This window comes from Ahaetulla prasina, chromosome 7, assembly GCF_028640845.1.
Source record: "Ahaetulla prasina isolate Xishuangbanna chromosome 7, ASM2864084v1, whole genome shotgun sequence".
Classification (NCBI taxonomy): Eukaryota; Metazoa; Chordata; class Lepidosauria; order Squamata; family Colubridae; genus Ahaetulla; species Ahaetulla prasina.
Window position 1 is genome coordinate 1,576,779 of NC_080545.1, and position 19,304 is coordinate 1,596,082.

Here is a 19,304-nt window from a genome sequence, read left to right on the forward strand (position 1 = left end):
AAACGACTTCATGTTATTCTGCACATACAATGTAGCCATTCTTTTCTCAGGTTTCAAGAGTACAAACAGGCAGATGTTTTATGATCTGGCTACTTTAATGAGTTGACAGGGAGATGAACAGTGAAAGGAGATAATTTGATAATAGTATGGCTGCCAGATCTGGGAGGGAAAGAGAGAGAGAGAGAGGGAGAGGGGGAGAGGAGGGCGGGAGGGAGAGAGGAGAGAGGGAGGAAAGAAAGGAAGAAAGAAAGAAAGGAGGGAGGGAGGGATGAAGGAAGGAGGGAGGGAGGGAGGGAGAGAAAGAGAGGGAGGGAAAGAAAAAAACAAAGAAAGAAAGAAAGAAGAAAGAAGGGAGGGAGGAGGAGAGAGAGAAAGAAAGAAAGGAGGAGGAGAGAAAGAGAGGAGAGAAAGAAAAAACAAAGAAAGAAAGAAAGAAGAAAGAAGGGAGGAGGGAGGAGAGAGAAAGAAAGAAAGGAGGGAGGGAGGGAGAGAAAGAGAGGAGGAAAGAAAAAACAAAGAAAGAAAGAAAGAAGAAAGAAGGGAGGGAGGGAGGAGGAGAGAGAAAGAAAGAAAGGAGGAGGGAGGGAGGAGAGGAGGAAAGAAAAACAAAGAAAGAAAGAAAGAAGAAAGAAGGGAGGGAGGGAGGGAGAGAGAGAGAAAGAAAGAAAGGAGGGAGGGAGAGAAAGAGAGGGAGAGAAAGAAAAAAACAAAGAAAGAAAGAAAGAAGAAAGAAGGGAGGGAGGGAGGGAGAGAGAGAGAAAGAAAGAAAGGAGGGAGGGAGGGAGAGAAAGAGAGGGAGGGAAAGAAAAAAACAAAGAAAGAAAGAAAGAAGAAAGAAGGGAGGGAGGGAGGGAGAGAGAGAGAAAGAAAGAAAGGAGGGAGGGAGAGAAAGAGAGGGAGGAAAGAAAAAACAAAGAAAGAAAGAAAGAAGAAAGAAGGGAGGGAGGGAGGGAGAGAGAGAGAAAGAAAGAAAGGAGGGAGGGAGGGAGGGAGGGAGGGAGGAAGGAAAGAAGGAAGGAAGGAAGGAAGGAAGGAAGGAAGGAAGGAAGGAAGGAAGGAAGGAAGGAAGGAAGGAAGGAAGGAAGGAAGGAAAACCAGAACTGCAGATAGTAGCAGAGAATTAAATTTTTCTGTAATTGTCTGATTTTTGCATCCCAAATCTAGGGCCAGACCAACCACATCCCTCCTCCCTCCTTCCCTAGATCAGACTCGGTACCGTCCATCTTCCTAACAGGGTCAAGAATCAACCGGTCCCTCTTTCATTTCATTCGTTCTCCAATCGGCTGGAGATCCCAATAAGATGGCAAGTTTTATTTACCTGTCTGTCTGTTTGGATTCATACGGCCACCCAATTGCGTGACCGTGACTCCAGGCGTCGGACTTTAAGAGAACAGCCTGGTAGGAACCAATACCCAAATCAACATAAGCTCAGCATACAGGGGACGTCCTTCAAACCCGCCTCCCACCTTCCCAAAACCGGCTTCTCTGTTAGCCAGGTTCACCTCCCTTGGGGGAAACCTAGGTTTTTGGAAGCTTCCTAAATGCTGACAGGCTCAGGCCTGTTGAATGACAGAGGGGAGATAGTTACAAACGGCAGGTACCGCAACAGAGGAGACGCACAACCCCCAGCTGTGATCGGATAAAGTCGCCTGGCACGTGACAGATAATGTGGGGTTCTGATCTTGGGAAGGCAGGCGCTTACTTGGGAGCCGCACAGGCTGATGTTGAAGAAATGGAAGAATTTTGTGCCTCTGGCGGTGAAGCTCGGCCCGTTCATCAAGGAGCCCACCCTGCCCAGGTGACTAAAATCGTAAGTCAGACTTCGGTTGTTCCTGACGGAGGAGAAGAGGCAGTCGTTGTAGCAGGCAGAACGGTCCTGAGAAGAGAAGAGAACAAGAGGACAAAATAGAAGTGAGCGGCTGCAGGGAAGATCAGAGGAAGAGGCAGAGCCTTCCATCCTTCCCCAGGTGGAGAAGCAGCTGTCTTCGGGGCATGAGCTGAGTGAGGGGGAGGAACAAATGGGGCCCATCCCAGATGGATGGATGTGCAGAGAGGAGAGGAGAGCAACGGAAACCAATAAGCTGGCTCTCGGGGAAAAGAAGACATAGATGCTAGCCAGCCCCTCCCTGGCTGGGAAATAAATAGGAGGGGTTTGGGAGGGGCCAGATGTCACAGGCAACCATTTGTTTCTAGTACACAGCAAGCAATTCAGATTCCTTGGCTAAACCCAGGTTTGTTGGGATGCTTGATATTATATTTATCCCTGTGAATAAAAGACGGTTACTGCCCTGTTATAAAAAGGGGGGGGTTGTTTTACTCATGAGTAAATGTCTCAGCATTACTTGCGAGGGCTGGGTCAGAACAAGGGATAGTATCAAGGTCACAGGAAGCGATAGTGCCACTCTGTATTGCCTCAATGAAGCCACACTTGGAACATCGCCTCCAGTTCTCACGACCATGAGAGAGAAAAGAAACTGAGACTCTAGAAAAAGAATGCAGAGAAAAGCAACAAAGAGGATAAGGGTCCGAAGACCAAATTGAGGAACGGCTGAGGGAACGAGTGCGTTTGGCCTAACGAGGAGAAAGCTCAGGGAGACTTGGTGATGACAAGCATCGGACGCATCCCGGTCTAGACAAGCCACTGATCTAATCCTCCGTAGTTAGGTTTATTTCAAAGTCCAACATTTCTGACGGGCCCACTTTACCTTGGTGCTTTGGCTGCCAGGCCCACAAGGGACGCAGGCTTCTTCCCCGTAGGCCTGGTGGATCGAGAGGTACGTATAGGGAGGGCACGCCTGGCACTGGTTGGTTTCCTTCTCTATGTAGTGCCCAAGAGGGCAGGGGACGCAGGAGGAGCCCGACTGCTCTATACCGATGGCACAGGCCCGGCAGGAAGAGGCCACTCCGTCAACTGCATTGCTCACGGTGATCGAGTAGATCTTGGCCACGTCGTTGATCAGCTTCCTGTTCTGAAAGAAACAGTCCCCCCCAAAAAAGAGGCCACTAAGACCCATTAAATACATCCCTGTTCTATCTTGTCTAGCGTTGTCATCGTGGACATCCTCTAAGAAATGCTACACTCAGATAAATAAAGAGCCATTTGTAACACCTCCAGTCATTGCCAAGAGAAGAGAATATTTGTGGCTGGAGGTTGAGGTCTGGGGTCCTTGGTGACCTCTGAGCTTGGTGGTTTTCTTGCAGATGGTTCATTATCTCACTGGGGAACATAATCGACGCTAGAAGGGAGTGGAGTTTGCAGAAAGGAGGAGGAGGAAGGGAGGGAGGGAGGGAGGGAGGAAGGAAGGAAGGAAGGAAGGAAGGAAGGAAGGAAGGGGAGGAGGAGACAGACAAGAGGACTATGGTGTCTTTGATGGTCTCTGTTCAAAGTTACAACGGCCCTGAAAAAAGGGACTTATGACCATGTTTCATACTTACGACCTTTGAAGCATCCCCAGGATCAGGTGATCAAAATTCAGGCACTTGGCAACTGGCTCATATTTATGACGGTGGCAGCGTCCCGGGGTCACGTGATCCCCTTTTGTGACCTTCTGATGAGCAAAATCAAGGGGGAAGCTGGATTCACCTAACAGCCGGGTTACTAACTTATCAACTGCGGTGATTCACTTAACAACCGAGACAAGAATAGTCGTAAAATGGGGCAAAACTCACTTAACCAATGTCTCCCTTAACAACAGAAATGTTGGGCTCCTTTGTGGTCCTGAGTCAAGGGCCACCTGTAATTGTAATTGTGCCACTCCGGCTGTTTAGGGATTAGAATTTGCTAACTCTTTGAAAACTGTAAGCAAAAGTTTGTTTCATAGCTTAATAAAAAACAACAACTTTCTTTTCACTGAAAGGATGGTGAGACTTACATCTTGGCCTTGATTGGTTCTTTGGAAAGCCCAGGTGAAGGTAAAGGAAGCATTTTTGGAAATGATGTGGGCGTACGACTGCTTGCCCTTAGCCCCACTCCACGACTCCACCACGTTGGTGCTCTTCTTGTTGATGTCCTGGAAGCCAACCAACCAAACAACATGACGAAAACACATGTTAGGTAGCAGTCCTGAGGCTATGAGATTCTGGGAGTTGGAAGATGCCACGGATGAGAAGCCATGGAAGAGCTTGGATGGCGAATATGCTTCTGCTTGCAGGATCAAGGTTGCGCTCGTCACAATATCTGTTGTGTCCCAGGTTCCTGGACCCGGACTCCTGGACTCGGATGATTCAGAAAGTGAGGGAGAAGACCTGGCCAGCCCTGCTTCTTTTGAGCCCTTTCCCTCCCTGGCACCCACTCAAAGGGAGGAGGAGGGCCGCAAGCCTGATTCCTGGAGCCTTCTTCTGATTTGGCAACGCCCCAAGAACAGTTTTGGAGTGATGCAAGACTGTGCAGGCGTGACGGCGTCAAGCAGCGGAAGAGTTGGGACAAAGCCAAGTCATAATTGTCATGCAGTGACATCTGCAGAGACTATAAATAGGAGGCGGACTTCCTGGTTTTTGTCTTGGACAAAGTAATGAATTTCTGGCAATCTGTATCAACGGAGGGAAGAATATATTCGTGAGTAATTCTGGCCTTATCTGTAATTTCCTTGTTATCTCCAGAAACTTGGCAGGCCCGTGGGTAGACGTAGCCAGGACATTTATATATATGTAAATAAATCAGAAAAGGAGGCCTCTGACTGACTCTTTGCTGGGAGTATTGGGGGAAGGGAAACAGAACAATATCCCTTCAACCACTCTAGATCAGGAGTGTCAAACTCGATTTCACTGAGGGCCGCATCAGGGTTGTGTTTGACCTCAGGGGGGCAATGGAGGGGCATGGGCAGAGTGAGCGTGGCCAGCTTGACATCACTTGTCGAGGCTCCGTTTTCGGCTGCGACAGCTCCTGCAGCCCTCTGCCAGCAAAAACGGAGCCTGGGGAGGCTGTGTGTGGCCCACCCGGGCTCTGTTTTCAGCCATGACAGCCTCTCTGGGCTCCGTTTTCACTGGCAGCCGGCTGCAGGACGCTGTCGCGGCCAAAAACAGAGCCACACACGGCCCTCCTGAACTCCATTTTCATTGTCAGGGATTGTCCTTCACTGTTTCCAGGGCGGCCCTGTGGGCCAAATTTAAGCACCCTGCGAGCTGTATCCAGCCCATGGGCCTTGAATTTGACACCTCTGCTCTAGATGAATACATTGTACTACCAGGGATGAGTTCTCTTTTAAGAAGAGGTGTCAGGGTTGCTTATCTAGGACTGAGGACAGAGGTCAGCAATGGTGAAGTTCTCTCTTCTACCACCCGTGAAGGGACGGCATTCATCACTGCCCTCCAGAAGGTTCCTGCTTAGGAATGAGAACAGCTGGGAGGAAGGCCACATGGAGTGGTCCTCAGTGGATCCTCCTCACTTACCACCATGAAGTAGAGCACGCAGTCTGCAGAGCAGATGGTCTCAAACACGAACGTGATGCGTCCCAGTTCTGAGCCCGTCGCTCCTGTTACCGATGTGGGAGTCCTGTTCCAACGGAGAGAGGGAAGGGATGAGTTGCCAGGTGCTCCAAGACAGCATCCTTTCAGAACAACTTGCAATTTAAGGTCCAAAGAAATGAAAAGCCCATCTTGCTGTTTGTCTATGGAGATTCTCTGCCATCCAGGTCATGGTTGCCCCAAAGGTGCCTTTTTTTTCAAGAGGCAGCTGGACTTTCTGGTTTTTCTTTGAAGATGTTTCGCTTCTCATCCAAGAAGCTTCTTCAGCTCAGAGCTCAGAGCTGAAGAAGCTCGGAACTGAAGAAGCTTCTTGGATGAGAAGCGAAATGTCTTCAAAGAAAAACCAGAAAGTCCAGCTGCCTCTTGAAAAAAAAGCACCTTTGGAATACCTTGCTGTTATTAGCCTTGCTCTTCTAAAACTCAGTAATGGATTTCCCATCCAAAAAAAAAAAAAAAGTTGAGCATGTTCCATTTTCTTATTTTTTTGTTTTTACTAAACTAATAAAGGATCTTTATTTCCTCTTCCTAAATTTAAGACAGAACCCATGTGTGTCAAAAGATCCTGATGAAGTCCACAAGTCTTAAAGTGGCCAAGGTTGGACAATTCTTACTATAGAGCCTGTATGGTGCCTTCAATGAACAGTTAATTTTATATACTGCTATATAATATATTGTCACACACAGCAGGGGTCTCCAACCTTGGCCACTTTAAGACTTGTGGACTTTGACTCCCAGAATTCCCCAGCCAGCTTCAACATTCTGGGAGTTGAAGTCCACAAGTCTTAAAGTGGCCAAGGTTGGAGACCCCTGACATACACCATGTATGCTATTTCTACTTTACTTTATCAAGGTTGAGCTTCAGAAACTATTAAAGGGGAAAAAAACAGAATTATCTTTGTTTCTACTTGGAAACCACTTCTGGACTTTGTGCTGGAGGTGGGAAAAAACTGAAACTTTGATTTTGGGTTTTATCAATTAGACAGGGTTTGTTGTTACAGAAATGGCTAGTTGATATTGCAATGGAAAAGTAAAAAAATGAGGTTTGATGCTATTATCTTATTCTACTGCCTCAAAGGGAGTCAGAATTCAACACCTTTTCTTTCTTTTTTCCCTTTTTCCTACACTTTTCCCTTCCCTTCTCCCTCCCCTATTTTCCTACTGGGTTTTTGTTTCATATTTTCGTATTTTAGATTATAAACTAATAAAATAAATACGTATTAAAAAAAAGAAATTATGCTTCTTAATGCACAGACAAAGCAGATTGTAAGGAGGACACCCACTGCCTCCCATCCAGGTTTGGCAGGCTAAAGGATCAGAACATCATCCCCTTGCCAGACCCATCAGATATTGCATTATTCCTTACTTAAATCCAGGTACGTGGAGGTTCACTATGAGATAGTCGTTGTCTGTGCCTCCTGCTCCACTCCGGATGTGGTCCCCAGCAACTTCCCAGCCTGAAAGAGGAAAGTCCCATCTAAAGATAGACCATACCAGGGGTGGGTTCTACTTACTTTTACTACTGGTTCGCATCGCACCCGCACCCGCTCTTCTGCGCATGCGCAGATCACCTCTGATGACAGCCAGATCAGTGGGAGGAGCCTCCCACCGGTTTCACTACAGGTTCTCCCGAACCAGTCCGAATTGGGGACAACCCACCACTGGACCGTATATAATTTTGAAAATGTAAACAAATCATCCCTAAATCCAATCACTTTTGTTTACACAAACACACACACATCCCTTGCCCATAGGTACAGAAACTACAGCTTGCTACGGTAGCCCTCAGGGAACAATGACAAATGGTTATGAAGAGGAACCGCTTCGCACTTGCCAGAGGTCCAAGCGGAGGCCATCTCCAAGCTTCTGGCCACCCAAAGGGCCTCAGGAGACAACTGCGAGCACCGGAATAGCCATTGTCCATTTATGTGGAAACTGTTGCGAACTTTTAAGAGAAGAAATGGGAGCTTGAAGTCTCTGAGAGGCACAGCAGGCCCATTTCTCACCTTAAAAACAAGGGCTGCATCTTGGCTGTAAGGTTCTCCTCTGCCAGGGACTGCTGAGTTCCATGGACGGAATTTCCTCCTTTGCTCTCGGTTGGATGTGCTTTTTCCTAACCACACAGCTGAACCTTGGGTGAAGGTTCAAGCTTAGGAGAAAATGTCCTCCAATCTTAGAGAACAGCTAAATCTTTATCTCCTGTCAAGACGAAAACACAGACCGAGTTCCTGATGTTGTAGGAAAAGCCTTGATCACCCAACATCTTTTGCAGAGTCTGGAAGGTACAGACGGGAAATTTAATATAAAGACCAGCTCACCGTTCATCCCATCGCATTTGGAGTTCCCAACGTTGAAGCAGGAAGTCTTCATGTTGAGAGGCAGCGTATTCCACCACTTATATTCCAGTCCAAGCACTGGCTCGGTGCCAGCAGGACAGGCCTTGCACTCTAAAGAAGGAGGAGACCAGAATTAAGATATTCCTGGCCCTTCCAGCAGCCGAATCAGAGGAGGAGGCGTGGGAGTCAGGATCAGCATCCAGGCAACCTGAGAGCTCCGAAGGGGGAGAAGGAATGGAGCTGGCAGAGAGAGAGAGACAGAGGCGGAGCCTGGGCCATCCGTCAACTCTCAAACAGAGAGTCAACAGCCGCCAGGTCTGGAGGTGGCTGATAAGGAAGAGGAGGAACAGCTGGGTCCAGTGCCTGATATGCAGAAGGCAGAGGAGAGGAGAGCAGTGGAAATCTATAGGCCGGTCCTTGGGAGGGAAGAGCCACCGCTGCTAGCACCAGTGCACCCTAGCTCTGGGGATAAAAGGCGGGGGGGGGGCAGAGATGAATAGATGTGGCAGACGGACTTGTTAGCCTGCAGTGAAGGAGAGAGAAACTTATTGCCGGGGCTGTGGCGCTCCTAATTAAAGGAATCTTTGAGTTCACTTCAGAGGGTTTGTCGTGTTTGGGGAGCTGGGTCAGAACAATTCCTCCCCCCCCAAAAAAAAACCCTTGATTTTTAAAGCAATTTATTAGGCACCATAAGAACAAAAACAACCCCACTCCAGTCTATATGCCCCCAGAGAGAGAATCAAAAGTTTGAAGAGGGTGATTGCAACCATGGAGTCAAAGCTCTATCCTCTTTTTTTTTTTACCCAAGCCACACAGTTCACACAGTTGTGGGTGGCATCTTGACACAGACCTTCGTGGACAAACCTGCTTCGATTATTCCAAGGCCAGCTACCTTTCAGCTAACACAGCATTCTTCATCTCGGAGAGCCTGATGCTTCCCTTGCATGAGGGCCTTGTAATGTCATGAAAACCTTTGAAAGGCTAGTGCTTTCCTACCTGAAAACCATCACGAATCCGCTCTTAGACCCCTTGCAATTTGCATACCGAGCAAATAGATCAACAGATGATGCTGTTAATATGGCTCTGCACTACATCCTACAACATCTTGAGTCTCCAAAGACCTATGCAAGGGTCCTTTTTGTAGACTTTAGTTCAGCATTCAATACCATCATTCCAGACATTCTTCTAACTAAGCTAAACCAGCTACAGGTACCGGAACAGACTTGTAAGTGGATCACAAGCTTCCTAACAAACAGGAAGCAGCAGGTGAAGCTAAGCAAGATCACATCAAATACCTGTACAATTAGCACAGGGGCCCCCCAAGGCTGTGTGCTCTCCCCACTTCTCTTCTCTCTGTATACCAATGACTGCATCTCCAATGATCCATTTGTTAAGCTACTGAAGTTCGCAGATGACACAACAGTGATTGGTCTCATTCGAGACAATGACGAATCCGCATATAGACGAGAGGTCGAACGACTAGCCTTGTGGTGCAACCAAAACAATCTGGAACTGAACACACTCAAAACCGTAGAAATGGTGGTAGACTTTAGGAAAACCCTTCCATACTTCCACCTCTCACAATACTTGACAACACAGTATCAACAGTAGAAACCTTCAAATTTCTGGGTTCTATCATATCGCAAGATCTCAAATGGACAGCTAACATCAAAAACATCATTAAAAAAGGACAACAAAGAATGTTCTTTCTGCGCCAACTCAGTAAGCTCAAACTGCCCAAGGAGCTGCTGATCCAATTCTACAGAGGAATTATTGAGTCTGTCATTTGCACCTCTATAACTGTCTGGTTCGGTTCTGCAACCCAACAAGAAAAACACAGACTTCAGAGGATAATTAGAACTCCAGAAAAAATAATTGCTACCAACTTGCCTTCCATTGAGGACCTGTATACTGCAGGAAGCAAGAAGAGGGCCGTGAAAATATTTGCAGATGCCTCGCATCCTGGACATAAACTGTTTCAACTCCTACCCTCAAAACGACGCTATAGAGCACTGCACACCAGAACAACTAGACAGAAGAACAGTTTTTTCCCGAAGGCCATCACTCTGCTAAACAAATAATTCCCTCAACACTGTCAGACTATTTACTGAATCTGCACTACTATTAATCGTTTCATAGTTCCCATCACCAATCTCTTTCCACTTATGACTGTATGACTATAACTTGTTGCTGGCAATCCTTATGATTTATATTGATATATTGATCATAAATTGTGTTGTAAATGTTGTACCTTGATGAACGTATCTTTTCTTTTATGTACACTGAGAGCATATGCACCAAGACAAATTCCTTGTGTGTCCAATCACACTTGGCCAATAAAATTCTATTCTATTCTATTCTATTCTAATACTCAATAGACACATTGGGTCAGAAACCACCCTACGTTATTCTGCCTTAAACGATCGAGAGGAAGTTGATGCCAAAGGAAGCCTCCAGTGCTTCAGGGCCAGAGAAAGATAATTAAGGAGGACCCACCCTAATGAACCAATCACTTAAAAGTGGAAGCAAGAAGTTTGTATCTTTAGATATGCCAGGTTCTGTTAATGTAGCCTTACAATAAAGTCAAATTAATTCATCCAGTCTAATTTATCTCAGATTATTCATGAACTGGCAGAGACATAGTAGCAAGGTCAGCCAATGAATAGGCATAGCAGCTAAATCAGCCAATGGGAACTGAGACAGACTGGAGCCAGGGTGTGTCTTAATCTGCAGCTTCTTAGTCTGTGCTGAGAAATGAAAATGAAACCAGTGTGTGTATGAACTAGTCTACTCTGTTGAAATGAAACTAACTGTTCTCTCCTGTCTTGTGTTGTAACTGCTACTACATTGAAGTAGAATCTATATTGGTATTGTAAATACTTCATCTGTTATTATGTATATAAAGAAGTTAATGAATCCAGCTGTGTGTTATCTGTGTGTACTTCTGGATTTGATTTTTGCAAGAAACTCTGATAGTTTCCTGTCTGTTTTGCCTCTGATTAAGTAAGTTTCCCCATTTTTAAGAGACCGAAGATCCTTCAAGATCCGTGTTGTATATCACAGTCTGAGTTCATAGAGAGGAGGATGTATGGGTACCACCACCAACACAACCCCAAATAAAAGCCAGGGCTTCTATTGCTAATCCAGAGTCTCCATCCCGGTCAGTTTCTCATACCCTGATTTCCATTGGAAAACATCCCTGGTGGACACGGAGTGCAGAAAGACGAGCCGTTGTTGTAGAAACCAGGGTTGCAAGGCGGGCATTCTTTCTTCTCTCCCGAAGGAGGGAGCTTCACCGCTTCGGAGACGTCCTCTTGGCAGATCTTGGGCTCCACCCATTTGTACATGATCTGGGTCTGAAAACGAGAAGACACAGAAAGAAAGACGGATGCTTAAGGAAGATGGACAGACAAGTACAGCTGGAAGAAGGAAGAAAGCAAGGGAAAGAAGCAATTGTCAAGGTTCCAAGTCACATACCAAAACTCTGAGGCAAGTCTATTCCTCGAAGAATAAGTTTATTGGAGGTGTCATATTGGCACAGACTTGGTGAAAACCAACTCTGAATATTCCCATGGTTTCACCTAATTAAAAGTAAATGTTTGTCACTTTCTCAAAACGATCAAGTCAAACTGCCCAAGGAGCTGCTGATCCAATTCTACAGAGGAATTATTGAGTCTGTCATTTGCACCTCTATAACTGTCTGGTTCGGTTCTGCAACCCAACAAGAAAAACACAGACTTCAGAGGATAATTAGAACTGCAGAAAAATAATTGCTACCAACTTGCCTTCCATTGAGGACCTGTATACTGCACGAATCAAGAAGAGGGCCGTGAAAATATTTGCAGATCCTCGCATCCTGGACATAAACTGTTTCAACTCCTACCTCAAAACGACGCTATAGAGCACTGCACACCAGAACAACTAGACACAAGAACAGTTTTTCCGAAGGCCATCACTCTGCTAAACAAATAATTCCCTCAACACTGTCAGACTATTTACTGAATCTGCACTACTATTAATCGTTTCATAGTTCCCATCACCAATCTCTTTCCACTTATGACTGTATGACTATAACTTGTTGCTGGCAATCCTTATGATTTATATTGATATATTGATCATAAATTGTGTTGTAAATGTTGTAACTTGATGAACGTATCTTTTCTTTTATGTACACTGAGAGCATATGCACCAAGACAAATTCCTTGTGTGTCCAATCACACTTGGCCAATAAAATTCTATTCTATCTCTATTCCCCCCTTCCTGTCCCTCTGCTCCAGTGAGTCAGCACTGAAGCCTCAAAATGGCCTCAGTCAGGCCAGCTTCAGACTTGACAGGAACGCAACAAGAGCTGGAAGCCAAGTGTAGGCCTGGAGAAGACACGATGAAGTTAGCAACTGAGGCAAACACAAAGTGAATTAAATTCCACTGCATATCATTATCAACACACTACCAGATGTCAACTACTGCTGAAGAAGTGCCTGGATGTTGAACATTCATGCAAAATATTTGGATAAATTCACATAGTTCAACATTTAAAGTCAACATTTGATGGGAGAGTGGGAACCTGTCTTCTACACTCAGTCTCAACTTTCCCTCAAAAGTATGGCGAGAGGTTTTTAAAAAAGACTGAGGTGGGAAGAAAGGAAATTCCTGGGAGACAGCCATGCTCATCTCTTCAATGGGATTTTGCCTCTCCCAAAAACATCTTGGGGGAAAAAATCCTTGTGTAATCCATTTCATAGGCTGCAATCAACACATTTGCACAGTGCTCCCCACTTCTAACAATAAAATTTACCCAATTTACAAATTACACATAAATTAAAAACTATAATTCTTTTCCCACACAATGTATTTTTTTTTATTGAAAAAGTTTTAAAAAACAAAAACATTTTCCCCCCTTTTTCCCCCCCTCCCTCCCAAAATGTATTTTTTTCTTGTTACTGTTCTACTAAAAAGTGACCATTTTGCGTAATTATATTATTCTATCTATTGTTCTAATAATTCCATCAACACTGTCAAACTATTTACTGAATCTGCACTACTATTAATCTTCTCATAGTTCCCATCACCAATCTCTTTCCACTTATGACTGTATGACTATAACTTGTTGCTGGCAATCCTTATGATTTATATTGATATATTGATCATCAATTGTGTTGTAAATGTTGTACCTTGATGAACGTATCTTTTCTTTTATGTACACTGAGAGCATATGCACCAAGACAAATTCCTTGTGTGTCCAATCACACTTGGCCAATAAAATTCTATTCTATTCTATTCTATTCTATTCTATTCTATTCTATTCTATTCTATTCTATTCTATCTCTATTCCCCCCTTCCTGTCCCTCTGCTCCAGTGAGTCAGCACTGAAGCCTCAAAATGGCCTCAGTCAGGCCAGCTTCAGACTTGACAGGAACGCAACAAGAGCTGGAAGCCAAGCGTAGGCCTGGAGAAGACACGATGAAGTTAGCAACTGAGGCAAACACAAAGTGAATTAAATTCCACTGCATATCATTATCAACACACTACCAGATGTCAACTACTGCTGAAGAAGTGCCTGGATGTTGAACATTCATGCAAAATATTTGGATAAATTCACATAGTTCAACATTTAAAGTCAACATTTGATGGGAGAGTGGGAACCTGTCTTCTCTACAGCCACCAAAACCAGAGCAGGAAAGGGGTATAGAGTGAGTAAGGATTAAGTTACAATGTGCTTGAAAAGTACCACAATGGGAGTGGCTGAACGTCAGAGAAGCCTAACTCTGAACTGTTTGGGCATTACTTGAAAAATCAAGAACTCTGGACTCCCTGGTACTCTCTGAGATTGGTGCTTTGCTTGCAGGAATTTCACGACCCAACTAGGTAACAACTTCAGTGCTAGAAGGGAGTGTGGTTTGCAGAGAGAAGGAGGAGAAGGAAAGAAAGAGGCAGAAGTGGAAATGGAGGAGGAGGAAGAGGAAGAAGAAGAAAATGAGAACTGTGAGGTCCTTGGTGCTCTCTGAGTTTGGTTGTTTTCTTGCAGACATTTCATGACCCAACTAGGTAGCATCATCAGTGCTAGAAGGCAGTGGGGTTTGTTCCTTTCTAACATTGAAAAGGTTCCCTAGTTGGGTCATGAAACGTCTGCAGAAGGGCAACCAAGCTCAGAGGGCACCAAGGACCCCACTGCCCAACCCTGAGCTACAAATATTCCTTCTATTGGCAGCATCAAGAATGAGCAGTCAGATGGGGCATGGATTGGTTTTCTGCCAGGAGATTCAAAACTGGACCCCTGTACCTGCAAGGCATTTGAAACCATTTTACTCTTGCATAGGACAAATGCAGATTTCAGCCCAGCCAAGGACTTTTACACACAGAAGCCAATCCCTGGTCAAAGGAGGAGTAGCCTTCAGACACCCTGAGTGGACACGGAGTGCAGAAAGACGAGCCGTTGTTGTAGAAACCAGGGTTGCAAGGCGGGCATTCTTTCTTCTCTCCCGAAGGAGGGAGCTTCACCGCTTCGGAGACGTCCTCTTGGCAGATCTTGGGCTCCACCCATTTGTACATGATCTGGGTCTGAAAACGAGAAGACACAGAAAGAAAGACGGATGCTTAAGAAAGATGGACAGACAAGTACAGCTGGAAGAAGGAAGAAAGCAAGGGAAAGAAGCAATTGTCAAGGTTCCAAGTCACATACCAAAACTCTGAGGCAAGTCTATTCCTCGAAGAATAAGTTTATTGGAGGTGTCATATTGGCACAGACTTGGTGAAAACCAACTCTGAATATTCCCATGGTTTTCACCTAATTAAAAGTAAATGTTTGTCACTTTCTCAAAACGATCAAGTCACACGGTCCAATCAGGATGCTGTCCAGTTGCTAGGTGACTCTAGTGCCCTCCTTCCAAGCCCCTCCAGGAATGTCCTTGGTTCCCAAGAGAAAGTATTTTGTTTTAGCTACAACACCCCCAACTATCTCTATTCCCCCCTTCCTGTCCCTCTGCTCCAGTGAGTCAGCACTGAAGCCTCAAAATGGCCTCAGTCAGGCCAGCTTCAGACTTGACAGGAACGCAACAAGAGCTGGAAGCCAAGTGTAGGCCTGGAGAAGACACGATGAAGTTAGCAACTGAGGCAAACACAAAGTGAATTAAATTCCACTGCATATCATTATCAACACACTACCAGATGTCAACTACTGCTGAAGAAGTGCCTGGATGTTGAACATTCATGCAAAATATTTGGATAAATTCACATAGTTCAACATTTAAAGTCAACATTCGATGGGAGAGTGGGAACCTGTCTTCTCTACAGCCACCAAAACCAGAGCAGGAAAGGGGTATAGAGTGAGTAAGGATTAAGTTACAATGTGCTTGAAAAGTACCACAATGGGAGTGGCTGAACGTCATAGAAGCCTAACTCTGAACTGTTTGGGCATTACTTGAAAAATCAAGAACTCTGGACTCCCTGGTACTCTCTGAGATTGGTGCTTTGCTTGTAGGAATTTCACGACCCAACTAGGTAACAACTTCAGTGCTAGAAGGGAGTGTGGTTTGCAGAGAGAAGGAGGAGAAGGAAAGAAAGAGGCAGAAGTGGAAATGGAGGAGGAGGAAGAGGAAGAAGAAGAAAATGAGAACTGTGAGGTCCTTGGTGCTCTCTGAGCTTGGTTGTTTTCTTGCAGACATTTCATGACCCAACTAGGTAGCATCATCAGTGCTAGAAGGCAGTGGGGTTTGTTCCTTTCTAACATTGAAAAGGTTCCCTAGTTGGGTCATGAAACGTCTGCAGAAGAGCAACCAAGCTCAGAGAGCACCAAGGACCCCACTGCCCAACCCTGAGCTACAAATATTCCCTTCTATTGGCAGCATCAAGAATGAGCAGTCAGATGGGGCATGGATTGGTTTTCTGCCAGGAGATTCAAAACTGGACCCCTGTACCTGCAAGGCATTTGAAACCATTTTACTCTTGCATAGGACAAATGCAGATTTTAGCCCAGCCAAGGACTTTTACACACAGAAGCCAATCCCTGGTCAAAGGAGGAGTAGCCTTCAGACACTCCTGAGTGGAAACTTCTTAGGTGTGACTCACTGCGATGTCCCCATTCTAAACCGATTGAGAAGATTTAGGATTGGGAGCAGGGGAAGGGATGCAACTCACTTTTCCTTCCCAATCGCACGGAGTATGGATTTGGAAAAAATCCTTGTTGGAGCAAGGAAGGCGTTCCAGACATTGGCCTGATCCTTCATCTGAAAGTAGAAGACACGAAGTGTAAGACCCTCCTTGCCTGGCAAGATATGAGACATGAAATATTGAAGGTGGGGGTTTTTTTTCTTCCATTGGGGGAGAAGCAAGAGCCAGAATGACATAGCTGGGAGGGACTTTGGAGGCCCTCTAGGGCAGCGGTCACCAACTGGTGGTCTGTGGACCACTGGTGGTCCGCAAGAAAATTCTGGTGGTCCGCAGAAAAATTATTTGCATTTTTTATATTGCACTAAATCAGGGGTCCTCAAACTATGGAGAGGGGAAAGTACCTGAGTAATGGGTGGCTTCTGGGCATTTGGTGCATTCCTTGGCCCCTTTTTCTGCGTAGGTGTTTCTTGGACAGATTTCGCACAGGGAGGAACCTGATTTGTTGCTAAAGGTGCCCGGTTTGCAGGGAAAGCATTCAGACGTGTAGGCCACCCCTGCAAAACAAGAAGAGTGGAGGCAGAGCCATTTAGAAAGTACACAACCACCCAGAAGTAGGTTCCAATTGCAATAATGGAGGGGTGTGTGTGTGTATGATGGTATTTTTGGAGTGCATAATGCTGGATTGGAGCAAAATTATCTGGGTTTCAATCCCTGTTTAGCTACAAAATTCATTCAAAATTCAGAATTTTATTTACCTAGAACTTTCTTGGATTAGCCAAAAGACTCTTTATACCAGGGGTCTCCAACCTTGGTCCCTTTAAGACTTGTGGACTTCAACTCCCAGAGGACTCTTAAAGGGACCAAGGTTGGAGACCCCTGCCTTATACTCTAGTCTAAACCGTGGAGGGTGTATTAAAAAACTGAACACAAATAACAGATCTACCTATTTTTTTAAAAAAAGCTTCATGTGTACTATTAAATGAAAGGGCTCACTTATCATAAAATGACATCTGAAGAATACAATTCTTCTTCTACACTCAGTCTCAACTTTCCCTCAAAAGTATGGCCAGAGGTTTTTAAAAAAGACTGAGGTGGGAAGAAAGGAAATTCCTGGGAGACAGCCATGCTCATCTCTTCAATGGGATTTTGCCTCTCCCAAAAACATCTTTGGGGGGAAAAAATCCTTGTGTAATTCATTTCAATCAATACATTTGCACAGCGCTCCCCACTTCTAACAATAAAATTTACCCAATTTACAAATTACACATAAATTAAAAACTATAATTCTTTTCCCACACAATGTATTTTTTTCTTGTTACTGTTCTACTAAAAAGTGACCATTTTGCGTAATTATATTATTCTATCTATTGTTCTAATAATTCCATCAACACTGTCAAACTATTTACTGAATCTGCACTACTATTAATCGTCTCATAGTTCCCATCACCAATCTTTTTCCACTTGTGACTGTATGACTGTAACTTATTGCTGGCAATCCTTATGATTTATATTGATATACTGACTATCAATTGTGTTGTAAATGTTGTACCTTGATGAAGGTATCTTTTCTTTTATGTACACTGAGAGCAGATGCACCAAGACAAATTCCTTGTGTGTCCAATCACACTTGGCCAATAAAAATTCTATTCTATTCTATTCTATTCTATAGACCTCATGTGAATTTTAGTTTTTCACTCCCCCAAATACTATTTTCCCTGCAGATTCACTTCTCTCCAGTAGGTGTCACTGTTTTCCCAGTAACTAACTCACTCACGGAACTGTACTAACCTAACTAGTATACTTTTTTTTTAAAAAAAATGCCACTGCAAATATTTATTTATATTCCCTATTTCTTAACCTCCCATCTCCCTCAGAGAGATATGAGAGTGGGAAAGTAAGAATAAGAAATCAAAAATCAGAAACTTCACGTTTTCATTTTAAGTCTTCTCCTATAAATCCCCCATCCCAGCTGCAAATATAAAGATTCTCACAAGCCGATTTAAATTCCTGGAGTCTGCATGACTCCATATATTGTTTGCCTGGCCACAGGATAGAAATAGGCAGTTCTTTTTTCCAGGATTTTTAAAAATATTATCATTATTATTTTTCCTTTTTTTTAAAGGATTCCTTTTCAACTTGGGGGTTTCCTGTTGGTGTCCCATCCACCAGCTATGCAGCTGATCGGCTGAGCTGAGTCTCCTGAAAATTTGCCCCTTGGGATACAAAGAGTTAATCTGAAAAAGTGCCACTCAAGGCCTCCCCGTTTTTTAATCTCCGTTTTGTTTGTGTTTTGATTTAAACCTCTCTCCCTGGTTATTATTTATTTTTTCTGCCATTGGCTTTCCTTGAAGAAATGCTTTTTACAAATCAAGGTGTTTCTATGACTGGTTTTGCAGGATTCGTCTTTTGATTTTTTTAAGAAAAGCAGAACAGAACTGTTTTAAGTACCTAAAAGTACAAGAGCTGTTACTACAAGACCAGAGTGTTCCTTGCCATCAAAACAAAATTGTCGTATTGATGCACTGAAAATGGTCACCTTCGATTGTGATGTTTTTCAGAAGGATGGGCTTCACCACCTGCGACCCCATCAGGATCCCCGTGGTTCTCCAGTACAAGATATTCGTTCCTGATTTCAGCGTTACCTGGGAAGAAAGGAATAAGACGATTAGTACTCCAGACTCTCTTTAACACACAGCACAGACTGGATGTAAGAGAAAGAGGCCAATCAATCAAAATAGAGCTGGAAGGGACCTTGGAGGTCATGTAGTCCAACCCCCTGCTCAGGCAGGAGACACTTTCTTACAGGATAACAGAGTTGGAGGTCTTCTAGTCCAACCCACTGCTCAGGCAGGAGATCCTCTACCATTTCAGATAGTTGGTTGTCCAATCTTTTAGTCAAGACACAGTTAAAGCTTTTTCCTGGCAAGTATAAATCTCTGGCTAGCCAAATGCTCATAGAAGGGAATTTATATATATAAAAAAATAGAATAACAAAGCTCTGAGATTGATGTGAAGTTTTGAGTCACCACCACACCTTGTTTTGCTGAAGTGCCTTGAAGGAATTTGCTAACTAGAGCCAAACACAGCGACAACCCAATTGGAAAGCACACATGACACACACAACACAAGCACACACAATTTCCACCTCAACTCCGAGCCCAGAGGAAAGGAGTTCATTTCTAAAAGGAAAACCTCACCCTGCTGGGTCAGCCCACGAGTTTGCTCAGAGATGTTTACACGTGTGATAAGGCATGGATGGGTGTGCAACTAAAGGGCATTGTCTCACCTATTTGAGCATTTGATGCAACGTTTCTCTCCACACACCAGGCACAAAATCCCATAACAGAAGCGTTTTCTCTTTATTGTGAGTATGGAAATTGGGAGTTCTTTGGGAGAACTGTT

The 19,304-nt window shown here is 44.5% G+C and overlaps 1 protein-coding gene across 1 annotated transcript in view; it reads right to left on the minus strand.

Moving 5' to 3' along the window:
• ELAPOR2 (endosome-lysosome associated apoptosis and autophagy regulator family member 2) overlaps nucleotides 1–19,304 on the minus strand; it is a 72,611-nt gene that overhangs the window by 16,558 nt on the left and 36,749 nt on the right. The window contains exons 6-15 of the mRNA XM_058191511.1: nucleotides 18,439–18,544; nucleotides 16,304–16,456; nucleotides 15,930–16,018; nucleotides 10,972–11,152; nucleotides 7,779–7,907; nucleotides 6,827–6,917; nucleotides 5,389–5,491; nucleotides 3,873–4,010; nucleotides 2,706–2,969; nucleotides 1,703–1,876 (exon numbers count right to left, since the gene is read on the minus strand). Of these exons, the coding sequence (XP_058047494.1) occupies nucleotides 1,703–1,876; nucleotides 2,706–2,969; nucleotides 3,873–4,010; nucleotides 5,389–5,491; nucleotides 6,827–6,917; nucleotides 7,779–7,907; nucleotides 10,972–11,152; nucleotides 15,930–16,018; nucleotides 16,304–16,456; nucleotides 18,439–18,544 (1,428 nt within the window). The remainder of the gene's footprint in view (nucleotides 1–1,702; nucleotides 1,877–2,705; nucleotides 2,970–3,872; nucleotides 4,011–5,388; nucleotides 5,492–6,826; nucleotides 6,918–7,778; nucleotides 7,908–10,971; nucleotides 11,153–15,929; nucleotides 16,019–16,303; nucleotides 16,457–18,438; nucleotides 18,545–19,304) is intronic.